General features: G+C 33.6%; 2 protein-coding genes across 2 annotated transcripts in view; both read left to right on the forward strand.

The window, feature by feature from the left end:
* LOC144443422 (sphingolipid delta(4)-desaturase DES1-like) overlaps positions 1-23,896 on the forward strand; it is a 140,136-nt gene that overhangs the window by 9,806 nt on the left and 106,434 nt on the right. The gene's annotated exons all lie outside the window — the stretch shown is intronic.
* On the forward strand, positions 1,874-18,167 carry LOC144443933 (mitochondrial basic amino acids transporter-like). Its single transcript, XM_078133517.1, has 7 exons — positions 1,874-1,991; positions 3,293-3,336; positions 4,389-4,415; positions 5,051-5,119; positions 7,330-7,416; positions 17,167-17,253; positions 17,451-18,167. The coding sequence occupies exons 1-7, from the start codon at positions 1,874-1,876 to the stop codon at positions 18,165-18,167; spliced, it is 1,149 nt and encodes a 382-aa protein (XP_077989643.1).

Consider the following 23,896-nt stretch of genomic DNA (forward strand, 5'->3'; position numbering starts at 1 on the left):
TTCCTGGGAAAACTTGGCTTTTGTTCAACTATATGACCTCGGTGCAACTCAGACAATTTCAATGAAATGTCATTTTCTGTTGTCTTTGCTGTTTACTTAAGATTCGGTTCTGCTTATGTTTTGTCTGATATTGGTGGTACATTTTAGGTTCACAATTATTGTAAGTTATTGATTTATTTAAAAATATGTTTCAGGTGTATGATTTAGTAGCAGCACATTATTTGAAATTGTGTTGCCATGTGAGGCAACTGGTGAGTCAAATTTGGTTGCTCAAACCACAAGTAGACAGTACAAAGATTTACACCAAATCAGGACTACCATAATCATTTATGAAACTTTTTCGGGAACATTGGTTAAAATTGAAATTAAAAAAAAAAATATTTTCCCAGTGATGGAATATATGTGGAAAAGAGGGATATGATGTAAATCAACATTCATAGAACAAAGATAAGTAGAACGCAAATGTAGAATTGGGGTCAAATTTATTGGAAAATCAGTTCTCGCCAAACATTGTCATATGAAAGTTTGTTCCTGGTCCCTTTGAATGAATAAAAGAAATTTAGGGGTTCACTGTCTTGTTTTCAAGGAAATCATCAATCTTTCATTTGCTCATAAAGTTAACACAGTTTTCGGTGGCCATATTGGATTCAAAAATGATAAAATTTGGTACATTTTGACCTTTATTTAAAAAATTTGTATGGTGACCCAAGATTTTTTTAATCGATTTTAACTGAGAATAGGTTGGACTTTTCTTGAAACAAAGTCACACCAAAAGTTGAAAGACTATTTCTGAGGTGCATTCTACTTTAAAGAAGGAAATTTTGTGAATTATGTAACTTTGATATCACTACATCAATCCACTATTTGAAATGATTTTGTATCAAAACACATATATTTATTACTTGTAAGAGCAAATGATTCAAATCAATAGTGGTCTATGTACATATTTTGATATTCAAATTTTGACATGTAGCTGACAGCATGTCTGATTTTTGTTCTTTTCAATCACTCCCAACTTCTGATGTATATTTGGATCATAGAGAAATATTTTATTGTAAATAGTCCATAATAAAATAAAAACTTCTTTTTTTATAATCCAATGAAAGTGTGTTGTATAATCTGATGATGTTTGCTTTCACTGGATGTGAGAATCTTATAATTAGCATGCAAAATGGTACATGTTTATCATTATTATGTGTACTGGACATCTGTTACTTTTGAATTTCCTACATTGAATGGATTACCAGTACTCCTCTTTTTATAATGACAGTTGTGTGTTTAATTGACACTGTGAAAACAGTATGATAACCGATAATATTTATTTGTAGAGCACAATATTACATTTGTAATAAAGTAGTCTATATCTGAAGCTTCACGCAGTTGAATTTTTTGACGCTGAGGGCGATATGCAGTAGAAAATCAAAAGCGAAAGTGTGCACATGGAAAGTGTGTAAATTAGACGCGAATTATGTAAATCACCAAGTACACATTGTGCACATGTTTCGGCGCGATTGTCATCGACACGCGTCAAGTTGAGGATAACATGAGCTCTGATGTTTCCTTCGACTGCAACTTTGAAGGACAATATATTCTGACTCAGGTTAAATTCCGAATATTGTAGTGAGTCAGTCGGTTGATTTCTGCCACGTAATTATCGGGACATCACCGTATCCTTGGATTGATAGTGATATCCGTTCCGTATAGCGCGACCGTATACGGTACATACGGCCGCGGTAAAGCGTGTAATACTGCTAATTATAACCGTTATACATTCCGAGATCAGGAACAATTTTAGAAAGGCGAAAGTCTGTTATTTATTGTCGATAGTTCTCATCGCTCATATTCGAACGGACTTTAGCCATCAAATATTGAGATGGAGACGGGAACAGCAACTGTTGACCTCAAGTTCAGGACAGATAACGTTGCAAGTGTAACAACCATTGCTAATATCTATGAAGGTCTACTGGATTTTGTTGGCGGCTGTTTCGGTGGTAAGTTGAACTTTGCAAATAAAATCCATTTTTACGTAATCTTCCTAGCTGCAAACGTCTTCTTTTTTCCCTTGAAACTGAATATTTTCGTAAATATTCACACTTGTCCGTCATTGGCAAATCATAGACTTTTTTTATTCACTGAGCTGACACAATTACATGATGTAATATAAGTTATGCAGTGTAGTGTTTGTTCATAAGCGTAAGGACTACTGCGTAATATTTCACTCGGGGTTATACAATAATATATAAATATATTATGTTTGGGATATTATCCTTATCACGCGCACTTTGTGGAGGAGATCTGAGATAAATAAAAATGACGGAAAAAATAATGAAATTCTATTTAGCAAAATGTATAATTTTTCATTTCTCTCAGATCTCCTACGCCAATACGTGTCCATGATCTGTCTGCCGTGGCTTGGCGTTGTGAACGTTGCGATCGATACGAACGTTCGGAATGGGGTGATGATGGTTACATAATTCTACAAGCATATGGCATGCCAGAACAAAAGTTTGGCATCATTTACATGTGAATACCTGATACATACCACCTCTGGGCCAGTCGGTGTCGGTGAACTCTGAAATCTACAACGTCCCGTGGACTAGCATTATAACATTATTACGTATTCACACGTCTGCGTATTCAGAATAAAAAAAGACAAATTATGTGACTTGATTTTTTTTCAGCGCTATTTGGTATTTCACTATTTGTCACATGAAAGTGTGCACCCATTAACAGCTTTAAAAGTTTTTTCGTATGACATGCTATGAATGTCTGAAATGTCCTAATATTCATGAAAATATTTTATTCTCAAGCCTCCAGGCCTTTCATATTACAGGTGAAATGATGTTGCCATGGTATTTCACTCATGGGACATGATGTTTTTGACACTGTCACAAATATATATATAGGCACATTTCAATTCCAGACTAGCATAGCAATAACAGAGACACAACACACACAGTAGTATCCTTTACCCAATCACACTGAAAAAACTTCTGCTGAAAATAATACAAATTATTTTCTTTCCAACTGATAATCAACATGGTAACTTATCTACTTCGACATCCACACTGTGTGCAACACCTTTAGAATTGTTTATTTTGCATTAGAAGTTGTCAGTGTGTGTGTGTGTGTGTGTGTGTGTGTGTGTGTGTGTGTAAAATGTCACGTCATATGAGTGAAATAACCAAGGCAACATAATTTCTCCTGTATCATGTACATGAATTTAACAGAGATTTCTCATACTTGGTCCTTTTTAAAAAAATATATTTTAAAAATATTTTTTATTTTGTAGGTGTAGCTGGTGTTGTTGTAGGCCATCCCTTTGATACAGTCAAAGTAAGTATAGTTGTATGAAAGCTTTTAATAGCAACTTGTGACCACTGTACAATAAAACTCAGGAAATTTGAGAGCACATTTCTATTGAAGTGTAATCGATGTAATTTCCTGTTATTACTATAAGTTCTCATTTTGTATACTATTAACTGTATATGCAGTTTCTGCAGGTGTGACCTCAAATATTTTAAATATTTTTATAAAAGAACAAAAAAAAACCGTCATCTTTGCACAATCATCAATTCTGTGAAATTGTGAAAATTTGTATATTGGATCTTTTAAAGTAAAGTATTAGAGGGATCAATGTTACAAAGATGTCTAGATCAAAAAATCTATTTTATAGATGTTTCAGTAATGTAACATTTTGAAGACCTATTGATTACTGTGATGCGGTACAAGCAATATATTTCAACTACAAGATGATGTACAACTGCCGACATCAGACTGTGGACGAACAGAACCTGCTACAAACACGAATGAATTGGATGCACTTGGCGTAGCATGTTGGAACAGCAGAGATGTGTATTACACACCATAGTTCAATAAGAACATTTTTATGGCCTTTTTAATGTGTATATGAAAAGCCAGGGGAACTGTTTGTGAATGTGAACTATTATGTAAAGTGGCCATACAACTGTTCTTATCAAATGATGGCACTTACACAAGTCTCTGTACTTCCAACATGCTGTGCCAAGTGTTATTAATCCAATTCAGTTGTTTACTTTACCTGTTTGTAACAGGTTCCATTTGTCCACGGTCTGATGTCGGCTGTTGTAATTTTCGCTGCAATACCTTCAGAGAAGCAAATATGGCTGACGTACTTTCATTTGCAGTCAGCATCAAATTATGTATTATTATCATTTAGAGGTGATAGCTTTCCATTTTTTTTGACGATTTTTTTAAAGACAGTTAGCTAATTATGTATTATTATCAATTAGAGGTGATAGCTTTCCATTTTTTTTTTGACGATTTATTTGACGACAGTTAGCTAAGTTCAAATTCAGTCAAAAGTGTCCACCTCGTGATTTTTTGTTTCCTGATTGTTCCATTGTCAGCCAGTTGGCATTGGTCCATTAATCGGGGTCAGTCAGAGTTGAACAAACAACATGATATCCCCATCAGTTCGATGTCACCTCATGTTACCTCAGAGTTTAATACCCTCACACATTACCATACAATGCAAATACGATGAATCACACAGTGTTAATGTGTCAGTGTCAATTTTATCAAATTTAGAACAGTGGAAAGTGACTCTCATCACCTGATGTGTCATCACAACACCCACATACTTAACAATCATACAGTATTTTATTTCAGTAGCAGTTTTTATCTTAGTTTTTCTGGTTTGTGTATTTGTTGGCCTTCGATCGTGACCTCCACATAATTTTGAGTCAAATAAAATAGACTACACTATATACCTGCACCCAAGCTATCAATATCAATACTATCATTCTAGGTATGAAAGTTGTCATGGCAATCAATGTAATTTCTTTCCAGGAGACAGATTTGACATTCACCACTACCCCCTAGCATCACCATGGTTACTGCACTTCTCATATTATTAAATTAAATCAGTTTACCCTTTAATAATGACCTGTAAAGTTTTGCCACTACACTACATAAGGTTGTGTATTTGTTGATAAGGAGAACAAACTAAATGAAATAGTGGCTAAAATCACCAAAGATTATATTTGTAATTGAATGATAAATATTACAGAGAAGTGTAATTGGTTTTGCCCTTGGTGGTAATAAAGCATGTTGTGGTACCGAGCACTGTGCAGCTTCGGTAATGACGTACACACATACGCAGCACATTTGTACTGGAGGCTTTTCATATTAAGGCTATACGTAGGTTTGAAAGGAATTCAATGTTGATAAATATTGGATCGAACTCCAAATGAAAGCATGTCACTTCATGACTTGTAACGAAAAGTATTGTTAAGAGATAACAGTTTTTGAACAGTCTCTCTGAGAAATATAAATTATATACTCTGTATTCTCTGATTTCTCATGAATTTATTATTCTCAAGTCACCGATTTGTACGCCATCTTTTCCAAGATTCATAGAAAATTTTTTGTCCATTTTGAAATTTTGTCTAATTTGAAATTTTCAAACTGCTATTACAAATTTGAGGGGAGTATACATGTATCATATTTTCAAATTTTGGTTTAGGTTTTGTTGCTGTAAGGTTTTGCCAATATTTCCTTTCAAACACTCTTCAGAGAAGTACACTCCTGAAGCACTATTACATGTAGTGTGATTCTTTGCACTGAAAATTTATTCCTTTCAAAAAATGAAAATCCTCATCGTAAATGGATGTTTGAAGAAAAAACAAACTATTTTTGGTCAAAGACAATATAAAGTTTAGTCTATAGGCTATCAATACTTTAGCTGTGTATATCTGTACATGTTTTATCATCTATTGGAGTTTATGAATTTAACTTCATTTTGCACCCAAATTTTCAATCCACCGTGGTTTTGTCAGTGTTTTCTGAAGTTATGACACATGCATGACTTCAAACAATCGTCCCAAATTCTCAGTTGGTAATGTCCCCCATCACAGTTCTTAGATGGTTGTAAAGCCTGAATATGAATTGCTTCCTAATGAAACACTGACAAAGTCACAGTGTATACCTGCCGAAAGCTTTGGTGATGTAAGCTACTTGAAAATTTTTGTGCAATATGAAGTTAAATTCATGAACTTTATATTGAACGTTTGCACAGATGAGCTTCCATCATTAATACCAGTACTATTGTATTGAAGAGAATTATGGACAAGATTCACCATTTTTGCCTCTTTCTGTTACTGGCACTCCTTTTAGCAAATACACTGTTGAATATTTTGGTTCACTCTTTTGTTGGCCTATTGACAGCAGTCTCTGTGTTACTATTAGATGTAAGGCTATTCTTGGCAGATAGGTATGTTTGTCAGCAAATTTGAGTTGCATAATTATGTTTATACAGCACTAGAGAGAAAATGTTTAATCAGTGAATGTGTGTGCAGTGTTGATTTAATGTTTAGTTTAAGGAAATACACTAAATATTTGTTATCAAATTAAAATGTACAGGTAGTTGAAAGGGAGGGTGGGTGGGGGGGGGGGGTGTACTTTTATAGAAAGATATATACCTGGTAAGTGCCACCCAAATGGGTCACTTTCTGACAAAATTCCTAAACATGGGTTGACTTTTCATCTGTAACAAGTGAAACATCTTCATGCTTTAGAAATGCCTTCACAGCATGAAACTAAAGTAAAGGTCTGTTTGTGACTGCAAATCAATAAATTCCTCACAATGGGTCTGTATTTGGATTATACATAGGCATAGGTAGACATATTGAACTTCGGCCGCACCCATGTTTGAAAATTTGAAAACTTAATTACGTATAGGAATGTGAATGTGTAATCACAGCTATGTAAATATACACAATTAAAGTGGTCATATGGATAAGAATTTGGTATTTATAATTTTGGATTTTGTAAATTTATAGAACAATTTTATCATGGCTTCCTACTTGAAAAATCAATGTGAAACTACATAGACCAAGTCTGTGTTTGTAACTGAATACATTGCATAAAGCTAAAAAATGTGTAAACAAGTTTTTTATTGTACGTACAATAACAAACATTTTACTTATTTATTAATCTTTTGCAATTTATTGAGTTACAAACACAGATTTAGTCACTGTTGTTTCACATTGATTTAAACCATAATAAAGTTATTTTACCGTATAAAATTAAAAATAATCTGCAAACTGACTTTAGCTCAGTTGACCTGAGGTTCAGTAGATAACAACAGGGAACTCAGCATGTAGATGAACATTACAAAAGATCGTACATAAACTTTACAGTTATGCTACAACGCCATTGGCACTATTTTTTTAATCCTTGGAACACACAGACTACAACAACTCAAGAGTTACATATTACCAGTACAAACAAGAAATAAAATTCATGAAATATTTTTTTGTTTTACATTTTGTGTTTTCTGTTACCTAGGTACGTTTGCAGACACAACCAGTTACCTCTAGTAGTACAGTGTCCAATCCAGCCATTGAATATGCAGCGGTGGTCAAGAAATTTCCAGTAAGTTTGCAACATTTCACTTTGTTTTCTGCTGAAAATAGTTTTTAGGTGGAATATTTTTTCACAAAAAATATCCTCTGAACATTTTAGGAAACGCTTTTACCCTTCTACAATTCAATTTTTACAAATAAATGATTCTTCATTTTCACTTTGATGTTCTTTTTAATCCGTTCTTTTGGACTCTTTTTACATTGACTTTGAAAGAGCGCTCATGAATAGTTTCATTCCAATGTTTTTATACATATAGCAATAAAGTATTTGAATAAAATACCCAAATCCATACAAATTTTTGACTCAATAAATAATTGTTAGCCAGAATATGCAATGACTTCCTGTTGAGGACATTTCTTGATCAATTTGGGTGACAACACTATGTTTTTAAAAGGGTAATAAAACTAGACAACCATAAAAAGTAGAAAGTAAGAGTCTGGCTTTGAGTAAAAGTGGCCGTGATTCTCATTTCAATGATCGCCCATTGTGTAATGCCATTAAAAGCTTTAAATATTAAAAGGGACCTTCTGTAATCCATTTCCAAAGACGTCTTGGGTGGACCAAGATGCGATGTATGAACAGTAGAAGAATAAAGAAACCATCCATGAAATTACAGCTGTTGTTAGTTACCGAAATTAGCCTTGGCTAGAGGAATTTCATAGAAATAGAAGAGAAATTAAGAGTAGTTTTACGACAGGAGGTTTTACCTCCAACATTGGAATTAATCAAGCTTGCAGTTGATTGCCAGAGGCATTGAAGTCATGCATTACAATGTGGAGAATGTTGGCACTGATTACCACAAAGGGTCAAAGGTCATAGTGTTGTACATGTATAGACTGCAGTTCATGCCAAACACACCATCTTAGTTGCAACTTTGAATTATATTTATTGCATTAAACATGCCTTGGCAAGCCTGGTATGGCATGCAAAAAATAACATACTGAAACTACATTATGTGTATAATCCTTAACAGACTGATGGGGACTATTTATTGGCATCCAAGGGAAATTTTCCAAGTGGAATTTGTTACCTGTATCAACAAAAAGAAATGACAATTTGAATTATTTAATGACTGCAGAAAAAAATACTTTTCTGTCATTAATATATTGATTACAAAGTATCAGATGACAGAATTCATCTTCTATCAAAGTACGACAGTACTGTAAAAAAAAGATATGTCTGACTCATTTGTAGGTATCTTAGTAGTAGACTGTCGATCACAAAAAAAGAAAGAACATCACGAAGTTGAACAAATTTATAGAATTTTTGGTATAAGACTAGCGCTTCATTTGAATGATATATGACTTTGAAGAATGAATTGTTAGTAGTACGTAGACTGTTGATGCAAAAAAAAGAACATCACAAAGATTCAAAAATTTATAGAGTTTTGGTGGAAGTGCTTCATTTGTGTTATAAACTTATATATAACTTTGATAAATGAACTGTTAGTAATAGACTGTCAACCCCCCCAAAAAAAAACAACAACAAACAAACAAAAACAAAACAAAACAAAGCAAAACAACAACAACAACACAACACAACACAACAAACAAACAAACAAAAGACAAAACAAGAACATCACAACATAGCAAAAATTGATACATTTTTTTTGGTGCTTCATTTGTGTGATATGATTGTGATAAATGAATTTTATAAAGCCACATGTCTAGTCTTGGCTTGCTAATCAGCAATTTGCAGACCAGATATTGTCAGTGCTACAACCTGTAACACCCAAGTAAAATGTTTCCCCTGTTTGCCACAATCATTTATAGAATTCCTATCAAAGTGTAAAATGACATATTTTCGAAATAATTTTGATTTTATTCAATTTTATTTTATTATAAGACTAGTATGTAGTCTTTCTAATCTTTTAGTAAATTTTTAAGCTATGTTATCAGCTAAACTAGTACAATATAGCCAGTGAATTTCAGTGTGATAATAGTGCCACAATCATGATTTTATCTGGCAGCCTCTCAGTGAGATCAAGAGAGTGTCAAGAATGACACTGCTTTGAGATTGAGATAGTGATGGCAGGTCAAGTTCACTCCCAGTATCCTAAACCGTGTTTAACAAAATTGATGTGTAATGATTATTGCCTTTGTGTTGAACTCTTTGAGAACTTGAATGTGGTCTAAAAGTTAATTCTTCTCATTTCTGCCATGACCCCATTCATTTACTGTATAGAAAACCATCAATCTTTTGAAAGCCTCAGCTGCTCTTAGATCTTGCCTAGAGAATGCAATCAATGGTTTGCACCGATTTGGACAAAAAATCCGATGTGTTGAGGTCATTTCATTATCTGCCCGGAGGATAAAGGTTGATATATTTTAATCCCTGGCATAACCATTAACTATGTTTCTATTGTACAGTTTATCATATTCCCAGAGTTAAAGTTGGCATATGTGTCCAGAAGGCTGTATTTCAACCTTGCTCTCTCCTTCCTTAGATCATGCTGTATATTAGCCTTGTAACAAGCCTTCAGATCTGTACTCCTAACATCTGAACTGAAATTGAACCTACAAATTTTGGATTGTCCATGAATTATCTCATTCATGATTTGACACACAAAAAAATAAAAAGTAAATTTTAGATAAAGTGGGAAAAAATAAACATCAAAGCAAGGTACACGTCATTCAATTTTATATATGCGATCATTTTGTGTAATATCAGTAATATCAAAAATATTTCATGAGAAAAATTGAGGGAATATAGTAAAATTTTATTATCCAGCATGAAATATGTCCATGATGATAAAAGATATGTCATATGGATATAACTCAAGTGTCAACATTAACATTATGAATATTGTTATATCTACTATATGCAAAGCAAGGACAACAATATAAAAAATTTGATACACATTCCTACAACTACTGCCTGAAACCAAATTCAAAGAAAATGTCATCTTTTTGGTTTATTAGTGCCACTCGTAAAGTCAATCTATTTGAGAAATAAATTTTTAAGTTCCATATTCTGAACAAAGGAGATACAGAGTAATATTTGCTGGTACAGTGAGTGAGAGAAGAAGCATTCTAAATTAGTATTTTTGTTGTATTTTTACAAATAAAATATTATTAAAATAGGTCAGGGTTTTCATATTCCAGTTTGACAATGTCTGTGATATCAAAACTTGTGACGTGGGATTATAAAGGAGCAGATTGCACTGGTTTAAAATGACACATTTTTATTTTCCTTGGGTGAATATATTAAAATAAAACCTCAATTAAACTATTGTATGACTGTTGTATGATGACAATTTCTGCTCATATCGTCAAAATAATTCTTGGAAGCGAATCGCAAATTTTTTTTGTCCGCGAGTATAAATTTTCATTACTAACTTTGAACCCAGAGTCTGTGAACATTTATTCTCGTATAATTATATTTAAATGTTGATACATGTCAAATCCCCAAACAATTCTGACAATCATAAAAATATAAGGTACACCATATTTGGTCATCGTTTCAAACACCTTCGCAATTTTGATGTTATTCCCCAATATTTTTCTTCGGTCAGTCAAGGAAAATACAAGTGAAGAAAAATATTGGGTGATAGTACTATACTGTAATTATACCATCAGTAAGTAACTTTTTAAAAAAAATCGGGGAAAGTAATTGCAATTTTGAACGTTTTGACTCATATTTCGAACACAGCAGAATCAGTGACGTAGGCACACATTGTCGTGACATAGACGTGCGTCATTTTTGTGATGTATCATGACCAGAATATTCCATATTTCTTTTGTTCAACTTGGCTTGTGCATGGTATAAAAGTCTGCCTCAGCTAGCTACTAAAAGCTATCAATTTCCAAGGCTAGTTCTCCATGAACTGCCTACCTGCTGTGTAACTGCTGGACGTGTGACCTTGCATGACCTTCCTTTGAAAGTAGGTGAAAGGTCAAGTACAATACATAGGAATGCTTTCACAATAGAAATGCTAATAGTGCTCAGTAGCTATAATACTTGTAATAGCATACTACTTCATGTATGTTATCTAGTATTGATTGTTCATAGTGTCAAAGGACAAACAGTAAATCAGTGATATTGCTGCTACTGTTTATATTTATATTCAAATTTATATTCAAAAATTATCCTCAATTCTCCACTGAGAACAAGCTGAAATTATCCTCAGTTCTCCAGAACATGTTAAAATTATCATCAATTCTCCAGAACAAGCTGAAATTATCCTCAATTCTCCAGACCAAACTGAAATTATCCATCTATTCTCCAGAATAATTTAAAATTATCATTTATTCTCCAGACCAAGCTAAAATTATCATCAATTCTCCAGAACAAGCTAAAATTATCATCGATTCTCCAGAACTAGTTAAAATTATCCTCATTTCTCCAGAAAAAGCAAGTACAGTGAATTAGAATTTTCAATGACGTTTTAAATATTAAATTCAGAATTTGTATAAAAGAAATTCCCTGTCAGAAAATTGTAGAGAAGGTGAATTTTACTCTCTTTCCTTTTACTATGTGTTACTGTAAAGTATGATAACTTGCAAAATGTCAAATTTGATGAATGAAAGTGTGTTCGATCTATCGAAAAATGTCAACGAAATGTCAAAATTGGAATTTATAGCTCCCATACTACAGGCATATGTTTGTATTTTATTACCATATGTTTGGATATGTCAGGTTGTGTCAATTGGTACATGAATCATAATACAGTATTTAATTTTTACTGTATAAATCGATATGCATTTCAAACAGGTCTTGTCATATGACAGTACATGTACAGCGCCTTGCAGGGTACTGTCAACTCTGTTTGATACAACCATGTAGAAACCAATGAGAAACACTAATAAGGCCCCCCAAAAAATTGTTTCTGGTCAGCATGCGCATCAATTGAATATCCCCTTGTCAGTCTTATTGTGTGTGTTTGTCCAGCCCATGCAGTCTGCAGATCCGTGGGGAAACACAAAAATAACCCTCCCTACTTCAGTGAAGACAACTTCAGAGCCAGTTATGAACAAGCAAATGACATCTGCCCCACATACACACTTGCTCTATGGTGAATAAAATTTGATTTCATCTATGGACACTATTTGTCATAATTTGTGAGAATACAGACAATCATATATTTCTGAATACTTTCAGAAAAACAATTTGAAAAAAAAAAAATTGACTTCATCGTACATTATCATTTCAACATACAATTTCCAGATGTGGTTTTCTGAAAAAAAAGTGCTGTTTTAAAAAAAAAAATAAAAGTAGAATTAGCTCAGAGAGTAGCAGGAGGGATCTCAATGATGGAATATCACTTGAGTACAGAAAACATCCAAGAAGTAAAAAGTCCTTCATTTAAATTTATGTGACATCCATCCAATTACATTATTTGCACAATCCATTACAGACTACGTAATCCATTACGGAGAAATTGCTGGCATCCTTCTCGGAATCTCGACATGCTAATAGTTACAGTGGAGCCAGTTGACAAATCTTCCCTCTCTCAACCTTGCATAATTCATGGCATCAGGACGGCCCCCAATTACAATGTTCACTGAACAAGTTGAACCCGCTGGGAAAAACTAAATTACAGTTGTCAAAGGTAATACATTAATCCGAGGACTATTCCCATACCATTCCTCTACATCACCTAGAATTACAGTCAAACCATTCTGAATCTCCACAGACTACGAATTGTTGACAGCTGCGACTTACGGTTTTATCGTTTGGGATTCAAAAAACACTATGGAATATATAACCTAAAAGGTTAATATATGCAGGACTGAGGTGAATATTTAGTATAGCTAAAATGAAACTGAGTAAAATATTAATTGAAATTGACTGAAAATGACAACTAAGTACTTTAGTTTTGGTGAGAATAACTGACAAAATTGATGAATTTAATGAGGTAAACACAGTAATAATGTTAAGCAATTTGATATTATTGCCATAAATCTGCTCTAAGGAGGTAGAATTTGACGTAGAGTAGAATCGTAAAATTTAAGACATGTCTTGCACATCAATACACAAGTTGTAGGATCGCCTACCTAGGAAGGAATTTTGACATTAGAGGACAAACATTCATTTCAATGAAAATTACATTACCATATTTTCAGCACATTGCTGGTTATTGTTCACATACCCTCTTTCTCTCTCTCTCTCTCTCTCTCTCTCTCTCTCTCTCTCTCTCTCTCTCTCTCTCTCTCTCTCTCTCTCTCTCTCTCTCTCTCTCTCTCTCTCTCTCTCTCTCTCTCTCTCTCTCTCTCTCTCCCCCTCCCTCCCTCCCTCCCCCCCTCTCTCTCTCTCTCTCTCTCTCTCTCTCTCTCTCTCTCTCTCTCTCTCTCTCTCTCTCTCTCTCTCTCTCTCTCTCTCTCTCTCTCTCTCTCTCTCTCTCTCTCTCTCTCTCTCTCTCTCTCTCTCTCTCTCTCTCTCTCTCTCTGTTTGATATAACTAATAAGAAACTGTACATGTTACACCTTAAAATAGCAAGATTGAATGAACACAGTTTCCTGCGACATTTGTCAAAATGAAATAAACTAATAGAACATGTCACCAGGCAGAAATCAAATGCAGACATCACAAATGTTGGACGCCTGCATGTCTGCATCTAATTGCAGTATGGTGTAAATGGATTGTTTCTGGTCAGGACAGTTTGTCAAAAATGGTGCAACGATGCGATTTTTTTTTTTTTTAATTCTCAACAAACCTGTCACTCAGTCTATCTTCTATTTATGGCAGTTACTATTGTTTTTAGTTAGTACTTTAGTTAAATTATTTTTCGTTAACTACTTCTGTTGAAACCCAAGATGTGGAAACACAAGAATTAAATGATCAATTCCTGTCTGAGATAGTGATGTAGGTCAGGAATAGTAATTTACAATAGCAGACAAGTCATCTTTTATTTGATTGTGAAGGGATAATAAGAATGATGACTTCTCTCATGAGATTTGAGTTTTGAAGTGAATTTAATGAATTATGAGAAACTTGGATAGCCCTTGAGGTCTATATTAGATACTTAACCTAAGACTTTCATTTTACATTTTCAAATTTGTAAAAACAAAAACAAAAACAAAAAAACCCAAAAATAATCAACTTCCAAACCATGAGATGAAAATAATATCTTGTAGTGCTTTATCGAGTCCTGAAAATCCATGCAAAATGAACTTTACATTGCGAGTCATTGATACTGATGTTATCGTGCGACAGGAGAAATCTGGTGAATAGCAACACCTTTTACCGGAGGTGACTTTGCCATGAATTAAACACAATGCATACAAAAGTGGCTTTTAGAACACTTTAACGTCACTATGTTTATCCCTATGGCATAAGATATCAAGTACTCGTCGCCAAACAATCCCAGCGATGGAAATTACAAGATCTATTCTCAACAACCGGTGTTGAAATAACACCCTATCGTCCCAAATTAGATTTGTACCTTTGCCAAATTAGATTCAGGACACAACAGACGCTGCATGCAAATTGAATTTTCTTTTTCACGTGGCTTGGAAGCCCTGGATTTTATATGTTCTTTAAATGAAAGGAAAAAATCTAATAAAATTGAGAGAGTGGGAAGAAAGGAAAAGAAATTGGAAAATTATTGAAAGTAGATAATAGAATTTATAAATTGGTATTAACATCTTAACCCCTTGTAATATTGTATGAGGAATAAAAAATACCCTGGCTACGTTTTTGTTAGGTTTGTAAAATACAAATACAATTGACTGTGTAGGTTGAAATTGTGTCAGTCTAACATACAGGCCTATTCTTCTAGTTTGCTAAGATCAAAGTTGTGTAATTTTTCACAGGTGTTGATTTTCTTCAATTTCCTTTGTTAATTTAAATATAAAGATTGAAACAATTTAGTTCCTTATCCTTTTGGCCTAACGCAAAATTGTGTAGTGCCAATTCCGCTCAATTTTAGAGTAGGTGGGGTAGGTAGATTTTTTTTTTTTTTTTAAATATATTTTTGATATGTGAGTGTCTAGTTCAGGTAGATATGTTTTCCGTTGTTTTCCATATGGTCTCTGTGTTATTGGTTTCTTCCCATCAGATGTACAGCCAATACAGATTGGAAGAACAGTTTTATAATTATTGTCTTTTTAGGTTAATGTCATATTCCGCATCCACTATTTCTTGCGAGATTTCACAATTTGAGTGATTTTATTATTTTTTTCTTGAATACTCAAAAAAAGTTTAATGTCAGCAATGAATACTAGGGGGGGGGGGGGGGAGTGGGGAGGGTGGTTAGGTAAGCGGAACCAAACAATTTTTCTTAGGCCTTATATACAAATATTACATGTTATACATAATTATGTAAATAAACTGATAGAAAACTTGGTATATAACTTAAATGATATATAGATTAGATATACATCATCTGGTGATTGTAGAAGCGTGAAATTTCAAGTTATTAAGCGTGCACGCGCACGTGTGTGTATCTTGGTATACCATGTTTTGATCAGTCAAAACTTAGAATAAATAAGAGTGAAATCTTGCAAACATTTGTAAATGACTCCTTATTTTAACCTTTCAGACCCTATAGAAATCAGAACTATGTGATTTGTTGACAGATTGTCATCATTGTGATCATTCATCTCATGAATAGAAATGAAAATACATATTGTAGTAGAAACTAATAGACAAAATCCACAAAACATTTACAAAGACAACCCTTGGGTATAATGTTATTATTTCTCATCAGAAAAATAACAAAAGTAAAACATAAAAAATTTCAAAACTGATGAAAAAAATGAAAATGAAAGTTGATGGCAGCGTAGTAGATGGGATTATCATATTACTCACTTTCCACTAAACTGATAAATAATATGTTTAGTCAATCGTGATATGACCTTAACTAACAGAGGTCAATGTATTGTCCATCAACCAATCAGAATTAACTTTAAAGTACATCACATGATTCTTGCAAACGCAATCATGTGCATCTGGTACGGTCAATTCCCAGAAATCCCCATCAGTAGTGTTTCAGTGGAATTTTGAAATGGGAAAGTGAAATCTGTTGAACACACTAGTACTAGTAGCAGCCTTAAACTGAAAACTATAGATCAGTGTATATATAGTGTAGTGTCACTACCTTCCATGTATTACTCAATGTTTTCAAGGAATCCTTAGTAATCCAGTTCACAGAATGACACCATGTTCCAATTATGAAATAATATATATAAATAAATAATAAGACAACAGATTGTATAGTTTGGTTTCTAGGAGCAAGTAAGTGAATGTAGGTGAAAGTGAAAGTCATTATAGTTAAGTGACCTCATTTGACCTCCATCCAAGTTGACAGACATTTGGTATTAGACGTTATTTTAGTATCTTCACTTTCTTTTAGGTCCTTGTTTGTCACTTCCAGTGAATAATTGCAGTTACAAAGGTTCATATCACATCATAAAAATCTGTCAAGTTTTTGTATTGAAAATTCAAGCTGTGAATTTTATATGAAAGGTACCAGTAACAGTACGCGTGTTTTTGTAAAACAGTGAACCATTTTAATCTCTTTTTGAATTGCACTATCCTTCCAACTCACTAGCAAAATCCACTGCATCAAAATTATACAACAACAAAAAAAAGAAGCAAAACTAAACTATTTTTCCCACTTTTGAATTTGCTGACCTCCTGAAAATTATCACACAAAAATAATTGTATAATTTCAGCATCTGTTTTTGTTAACTTATATAATAGTATATAATCCTCTCTCAACCAGAAGGGGATTAGTTTGAACACAAAAGTAACTACAGGTTGAGCAAATCCAGGATATCATGGCTGATTGATTTGTTTTGATTTCCCATCCCATAGATTCACACAATCAACACAGAAGTAGTTGCTCCACATTTGTACAGAGGAACATGGAACTGTTTTTCATCTGTTGTCAAAGAAGAAGGGGTAAGCCTGCTCTTATTGTATTGAAAAAAAAATCATCAACCCATTTGTTTTTAATGAAGATGCCTTGCATCATTGTGTTGTCACAGAAAATCAACATAAATGTCGGTATATGTGTGTGTAGTAATGTGTATGTAGTTGTATGTGTATACATGTAATATTTATTTATTTATTTATTTATTTACTTATTTATTCACCAGGTGATGGGTTTATACAAAGGACTGTTATCTCCGCTAGCTGGTTTAGGATTCATCAATGCCATCATCTTTGGAGTTCAAGCCAACACACTGCGAGTCCTAGGTGACCAGACACTGTCCAGTCACATGATTGCTGGATCAGCAGCTGGAGGGGTGCAGTGCATTATTGCATGTCCAATGGAACTTGCCAAGGTACGAATGCAGCTACAAGGTCAAGGTGAAAGCCCCAAATACTACCAAACACATTCACATAAATACAGGGGTTCAATTGATTGTATCTTTAGAATCTACCAGCAAGAGGGTCTACGTGGCTGTTTCCGCGGAATGTCTGCTACAATGTACAGAGACATCCCTGGATTCACGATTTACTTCGGTGCCTACGAGTTTCTCTGTTCCACGCTGCAAAAACGAAAAGGAGGGGATCAGCTGGGATTGTTGGAGTTAATCTTTGCTGGTGGTTTGAGTGGTACGTGTTCATGGATAGTGTCTCATCCCATTGACGTCATCAAATCCAGATTACAAGCTGACGGAATCACAGGAGAAAGTAAATACAGGGGTTCAATAGATTGTATACGTAAGAGTATAAGAATAGAGGGCTATAGAGTGTTTCTGAATGGACTGACGGCCAATCTGATGAGAGCATTTCCAGTCAATGCTGCTACATTTACTGTCTATACTTATTTCATGAGATACACCAGTAATACTGGCCAACACAGATAATGGTCTTACTATCAGGTTCCCCCTCCCCACAACATGTGACTGCTGGTGCGGTGTACTCAAAGTATTTGCATGAATGCTTGTTCCCTTTCATCCTTTTTCACGAGTGCAGCAATTGAAAGTACTTTAGAAACACTGCAAGCATGAGTGCAAAGTCCTCTGGTACCCACTCTGTCACTCACATGTCATGGGTTTCTGTTATTATCATATATATATATGTTTACACGATTTCCTGCACATCATAGAATATGAGCTAATTTGCATAGAAGTATGTAAAAATGATTTCAATACTGCACTGCAGTGCAAATACCAATAGTGTGTGTGTGTACCAATGCAACTCAACATAAATACATGACTACAAAAAATATGCATTATTGTGAACATAAGTTTGTTATCAGAATCCTATTCAAAAATCACTTTGACATGATGCAAATGTTCTTTTTGTGTCACATGGCAGCTATTTTTCTAGTACTAGTTAAAGTGTAGTGGTGCAGTATATAACATGTGTTAATTGACCTGGGCACATTGCACAATTTCACTATTGAATATGTAATTTTGTTTTTAAAAAAGTAAAGTTTGGATATATAGATCTGAAATCGGACAGAAGGGTTTATGGGCAAAGTCCAATCTGATTTGAAAATCCAATTTAGTGAACTTAGTGCAATTTCGTTGTTTAGCCCTCATGTTTATTGTTGTTTGTTCTTTTTTTTGTTCTGTTAGTACCCGATTCCTACATCTGACACAATAACATAGGTGTTCTCAAGCCAAACAAGAGCGCTGAGTGGATTTACTCAACGAATGAGAATGCGTAATGTGCCGAAACATATGGTACTTCAGAGCGCTCTGTTCAAAAAAAGCTCGAGCACAGAGTGAAGACAACAACGATGTTATGGTTATTGTTTAGTGGTTCTCTTTCTTTCAATTTCAAACATCGAGTGTTATATTGTAAGACGGATTCTGGTTGGCTACTCATAAGAACAAGATGTGGCTTGAGAACACCTATGGTATTATGTCAGATGTAGGTACCGTGCGCTAACACAACAAAAAAAGAACAAACAACAATAACGTAAGAGCTAAATAAAGAAACCGTGCCGAGTTCACTACATTGGATTTTAATCAGATTGGGGAAAATCCTCCTTTGAGTAAGGTTTTGGTTTCCTCATTGAATTTATAGTATTTATTTTAATATATATGTGTGATGAAAATTTCATGTGCCTTCATTTCGTTGGATTTTTTTTTTTTTTTTTTTGGGGGGGGGGGCATTACAGCACTTGTTAATATTTCATTTTTAGATTTTGAAACTTCCATACATATACATAGACTGTTTGTTATGGTATAAATTATTTTACTGAAAAAGTGAAACATTATGAGAAATAGTGTTTACATCATGTATATATATAGTGTCTTTAGTTTTTTTGCATCGTCTTAAAAAGCTATTTCCAAGAAACTCACAATATGCTGTTTAATGTTTCAATGATATGTTCCGCATTGTATAGGTTCGCTTTTTTTTTTTTTTTACAAATTGTCACCTATCTGCCTGAATATTTAGGCAGTGCAGCATCATGTACCTTGGCAGTCACCAATTGCCGGTGATAAATGTGGCCCACTTATTAACTACATTTGTAGATATGTCTTTTCTATACACAAAACAGGTAAAAAAAAGAAAACCAGGTGATGTGAACCACATTGCTGCCTTTAGCATTACAAAATTTCACTGCATAGTCAGTATTTTAAAATAAAAACTGATAGTGTTTCTACAGCAATGCAAGTCCTTACAGGGTGCAACCATTACCATATCGGTATAATATTTGTTGTTTAGCTAGAAACCATATATGTTGAAACCAGCAACCAAAAAAATACAAATTGGACAAAAATGGTAGAATTTTGTAGTATGTGTAGTTTTTTTGGAAATTGTACAATGCCAAATTACATTGAAGCAAACTTAATTGCTATGTCCTGACAATAAGGTATGTCAATTTAGTTGATTGTTTAGGTTAAGAACATTTAAAAAGTCTAGTTTGGTTTGGAATTAGAATTCAGGTATGAAAACATTTGTCTGGCAAACCTATCAAAAAAAGTTGTCCTGAAGAGAGCAATGACCCCGTGTATTGTAATCTTTATGGCTGTACTTATAAGATTATGCTAATGCAGAAATCTGGGATTGAATCGCTGGACTTTAAACCAATTCCATATTTTTAATGTCTTCAGTATTTCCATATCATTCTATTGATTCCATTATATGGTACCCTGTACTGTTAGGCCTTTCAAAAAATTGTGTGGTTCCAATTACACTCAGTTTTAGAGTAGGTGGGGTATGTAGAATTTTTTTTTTTTTTTTTTTTTTTTTAAATATTTTTTTGTTCAGGTAGATATGTTTTCCGTTGTTTTCCATATGGTCTCTGTGTTCTTGGTTTCTTCTCATCAGATGTACAGCCATTACAGATTGGAAGAACGGTTTTATATTGTCTTTTTAAGTTGATGTCAGTTTCCGCATCCACTATTTCTCGCGAGACTTCACAGTTTTCACGATTTTATTATTTTATTCTTGAATGCGTAAAAAAAGTGTAGGGTCAGCAGTGAAAAACTAGGTGGGGTTGGGGGACCAAACAATTCTTTTTTAGGCCTTATAAGAAATGGAAGCATGTACTTGATATATATATATAGTCATTTACCAAATATGTATGTATAAAAGTTTGACCTGACGGTGCTTTGTTAATGGGGCAACAGCTAAGTCAGAACTTTTTGTGAACCCTTTCAGTTTAGTTTTGTCGAGTTTGAGCAAACACTTGTCAATATTCAACATGGATTCTCATAGCTGGTTGTCCTCGGCCTCAGGTGAAGTTCACCTTCAAAGGATTTCTTCATTTTATCAAATACATTGTATTATGTGGCTTAGTGTGCAACCAATACTGATTTTACTGTGTGTTTACTTTGTCATCTTGACAAGTTTACCAATGATAGGCATTTGAAAATTTCTTTGGTGGCTCCAAAATCTTGTCAGTTAATGAAAAACAAACATCATTGTTTTAATAAGTCAACTTCCATTCTAGTTTGAATTACCACAAGACTGGAAGTACAACTATGACAACTCCGTGAGGGCAGTACTAGCTTGTTGTATAACATTCTCTGAAACCTTATTTGATTAGAACCAATATAGTCAGGGAGTATTGATGTGGTGTATTTATTTTGTTTGTGATGTATTTTATCCATTTGCGAATAAAAACTGAACTCATGTGAGAATTTGTATTCACACAAGATTTAAGTTCTTTTTAATCCCAAATTGATAAATACATCACACAAAAAGGAGAAAACTAAATCTTGACTTTTACCTGTCTTTACCTGTGATTTTTTTTATCATGTTTGTAATAACCTTTGAAGTGATGCACTTCGTCAAAATCATGTCTTTTATTTTCCTTGTATAAATGGTAAAATGTGAAATATAATGACGAAATTTCTCCAAAGAATAAAATACCATGAAATGTGCATCGACTTGTGTGTGTGTGTGTGTGTGTGTGTGTGTCTTAACTCTACATAATAACTCCACAGAGAAATATACCGATTATGTGAGTCATTCTATTCCACTTGCATCAGACTAACCAGAAAAAGCTTTTTAAATTCCCCCAAAAGAAGCAATCAATTCCCAAAAGAAACATTCAAGCAGTGACTTCACTTATGAGACTGACTTCACATACACAAAAGGACCAATAATGTTATACACATATATATATATTCTGATAAATACACATACACGTTTATTACTGATATATCTATACGGTAAATTCCAAGAGTATGTAAAAGTAACATGTGTAGTACCCTGATTATGTTATAGTAAATGGATTCGTAGAATATTCAAAGTATTGTAAAAATATTACCAACTTGAAGTGAAATGGTTGGTGGGACATCACTCTGTGAACTTAATACCATGATGGTAAATAACAACATTTAGTGAAAACACAACTTGATGTAACATTTGCGATCAGATTTAACTTACTCAATACTTAATTATCACAAAAGATTAAAAAATAAAACATCAAATGAAGACCAGTATGAGCAATAAAGGTCAAATCAAGTTGTCACATGGTGTTACAGCCCATTTCATATTAGTGTTCACTGGCTCTGTTTTATACAGCTATGCAGAAACCAATAACAAACTGCATGTTGTACACTTTAAGATAGTGGGATTGCAATATCTTGCAACATCTAAATGAAATAAACCATTTAAATGTACGTCAAGTATAGAAGGAGACACATGGGTACTAGCTGTATTTTATTTTTAAGTCTGCATGGTGGTACATTACTTCATTTTTGTAATTTAGACAAAATGTTTTAAGAAACTATTGATTCAATCTTGCTATCTTAAAGTGGCCATATGGATGAGAATTTGGTATTTATTTTGGATTTTTATTTGATAAAACAGCTTCACTATGTTTTTCTACTTGAAAAAATAATACGAAAGAACATATACCAAGTCTATGTTCACATCTCAATAAATGGCAAAACATTAAACAATGTGTAAAATGTTTGTTATTGTACGTACAATAACAAACTTTTTACACTTTTTGCATCTTTTTGCAATGTATTGAGTTATGAACTTGGACTTGGTACATGTTCTTTTGCATTATTTTTTCAAGTAGAAAAACATGGTGAAGCTGTTTTATCAAATAAAAATCCAAAATAAATACCAAATTCTCATCCATATGGCCACTTTAAAATACAGGTTGTTTCATTTGTTTCTATGGGTTGCATCAATCATATCCAGTGAACGCTAACTATAAAGGAGCTGTAAAATAAAGGATTGCCGATGTTTAAGTAAAATTTAATAATACAAAGATATTCTGGCAATGTCAAAAACTTTGAAGCAATTAGTCTGGTAACTAGAGGTGGTGGTGTCATATGGCGGTACGTAACATCACCTTACATGAACCCAAAAACGAAAACACCTTATCCGAGTAATCAAAGCACGCGTAATGTAATTAATTCTAAAACATTAACATATTCATATAAGTAGATATTCAAATAAGATATAAATGTATCAACTTTTTCCGTCAACGTGTATCTAACATATGTATGGAATTAAAGTGCTATGTAAGATTTTAAAGAACAAACTTTAAAAATAGTGATACGCTAAACCTTATGTACCTTTAAATTTTGTAGTAGCTAGCTTTGTATCATCACCATGGACAGTAGCATATGTCTTGAACTTTCTAAGCATTCTATGATTTCAAACTAACTCGATCAATAGTTGGTACTATTTTCATTTTGCGGTGACAATTGAAAAAATGTAGCTCCAGTCTGCAGACAGTCACCTTGACCCAACGTACAGACATAAAAATTTAGGAATGTGGTAAAATAGGTTCCGTTGTGCATACACAGACTTTACTCATTATATAAATCTCTCTCGTAAAAGTATACACACCTTCTTTTGAAACCAATTCAATATTCCCAGATTCATGAATTATGAAATAATGGTTTCGCTAAAAACATTAAATTCGGTAATGAAATTCATGACTTTGCTATGACAACTAGGACTAATCTGTTGTTTTTTTATTAATATTACCCGCTCTATTGATTTCCTCAAATACTAGTTATTAGTAAATTCCGATCTCACTATTTCACAGAAAAATCATGTGCGTAGTATTTTGACAAGTTAGTCATCCAATGTAAATTATATTTTAAGACCTTGTAACACCAATCCTGTATAATAACCATTTTCAAATGTATCCTATGCACAC

This window comes from Glandiceps talaboti, chromosome 2 (assembly GCF_964340395.1).
Source record: "Glandiceps talaboti chromosome 2, keGlaTala1.1, whole genome shotgun sequence".
NCBI lineage: Eukaryota > Metazoa > Hemichordata > Enteropneusta > Spengelidae > Glandiceps > Glandiceps talaboti.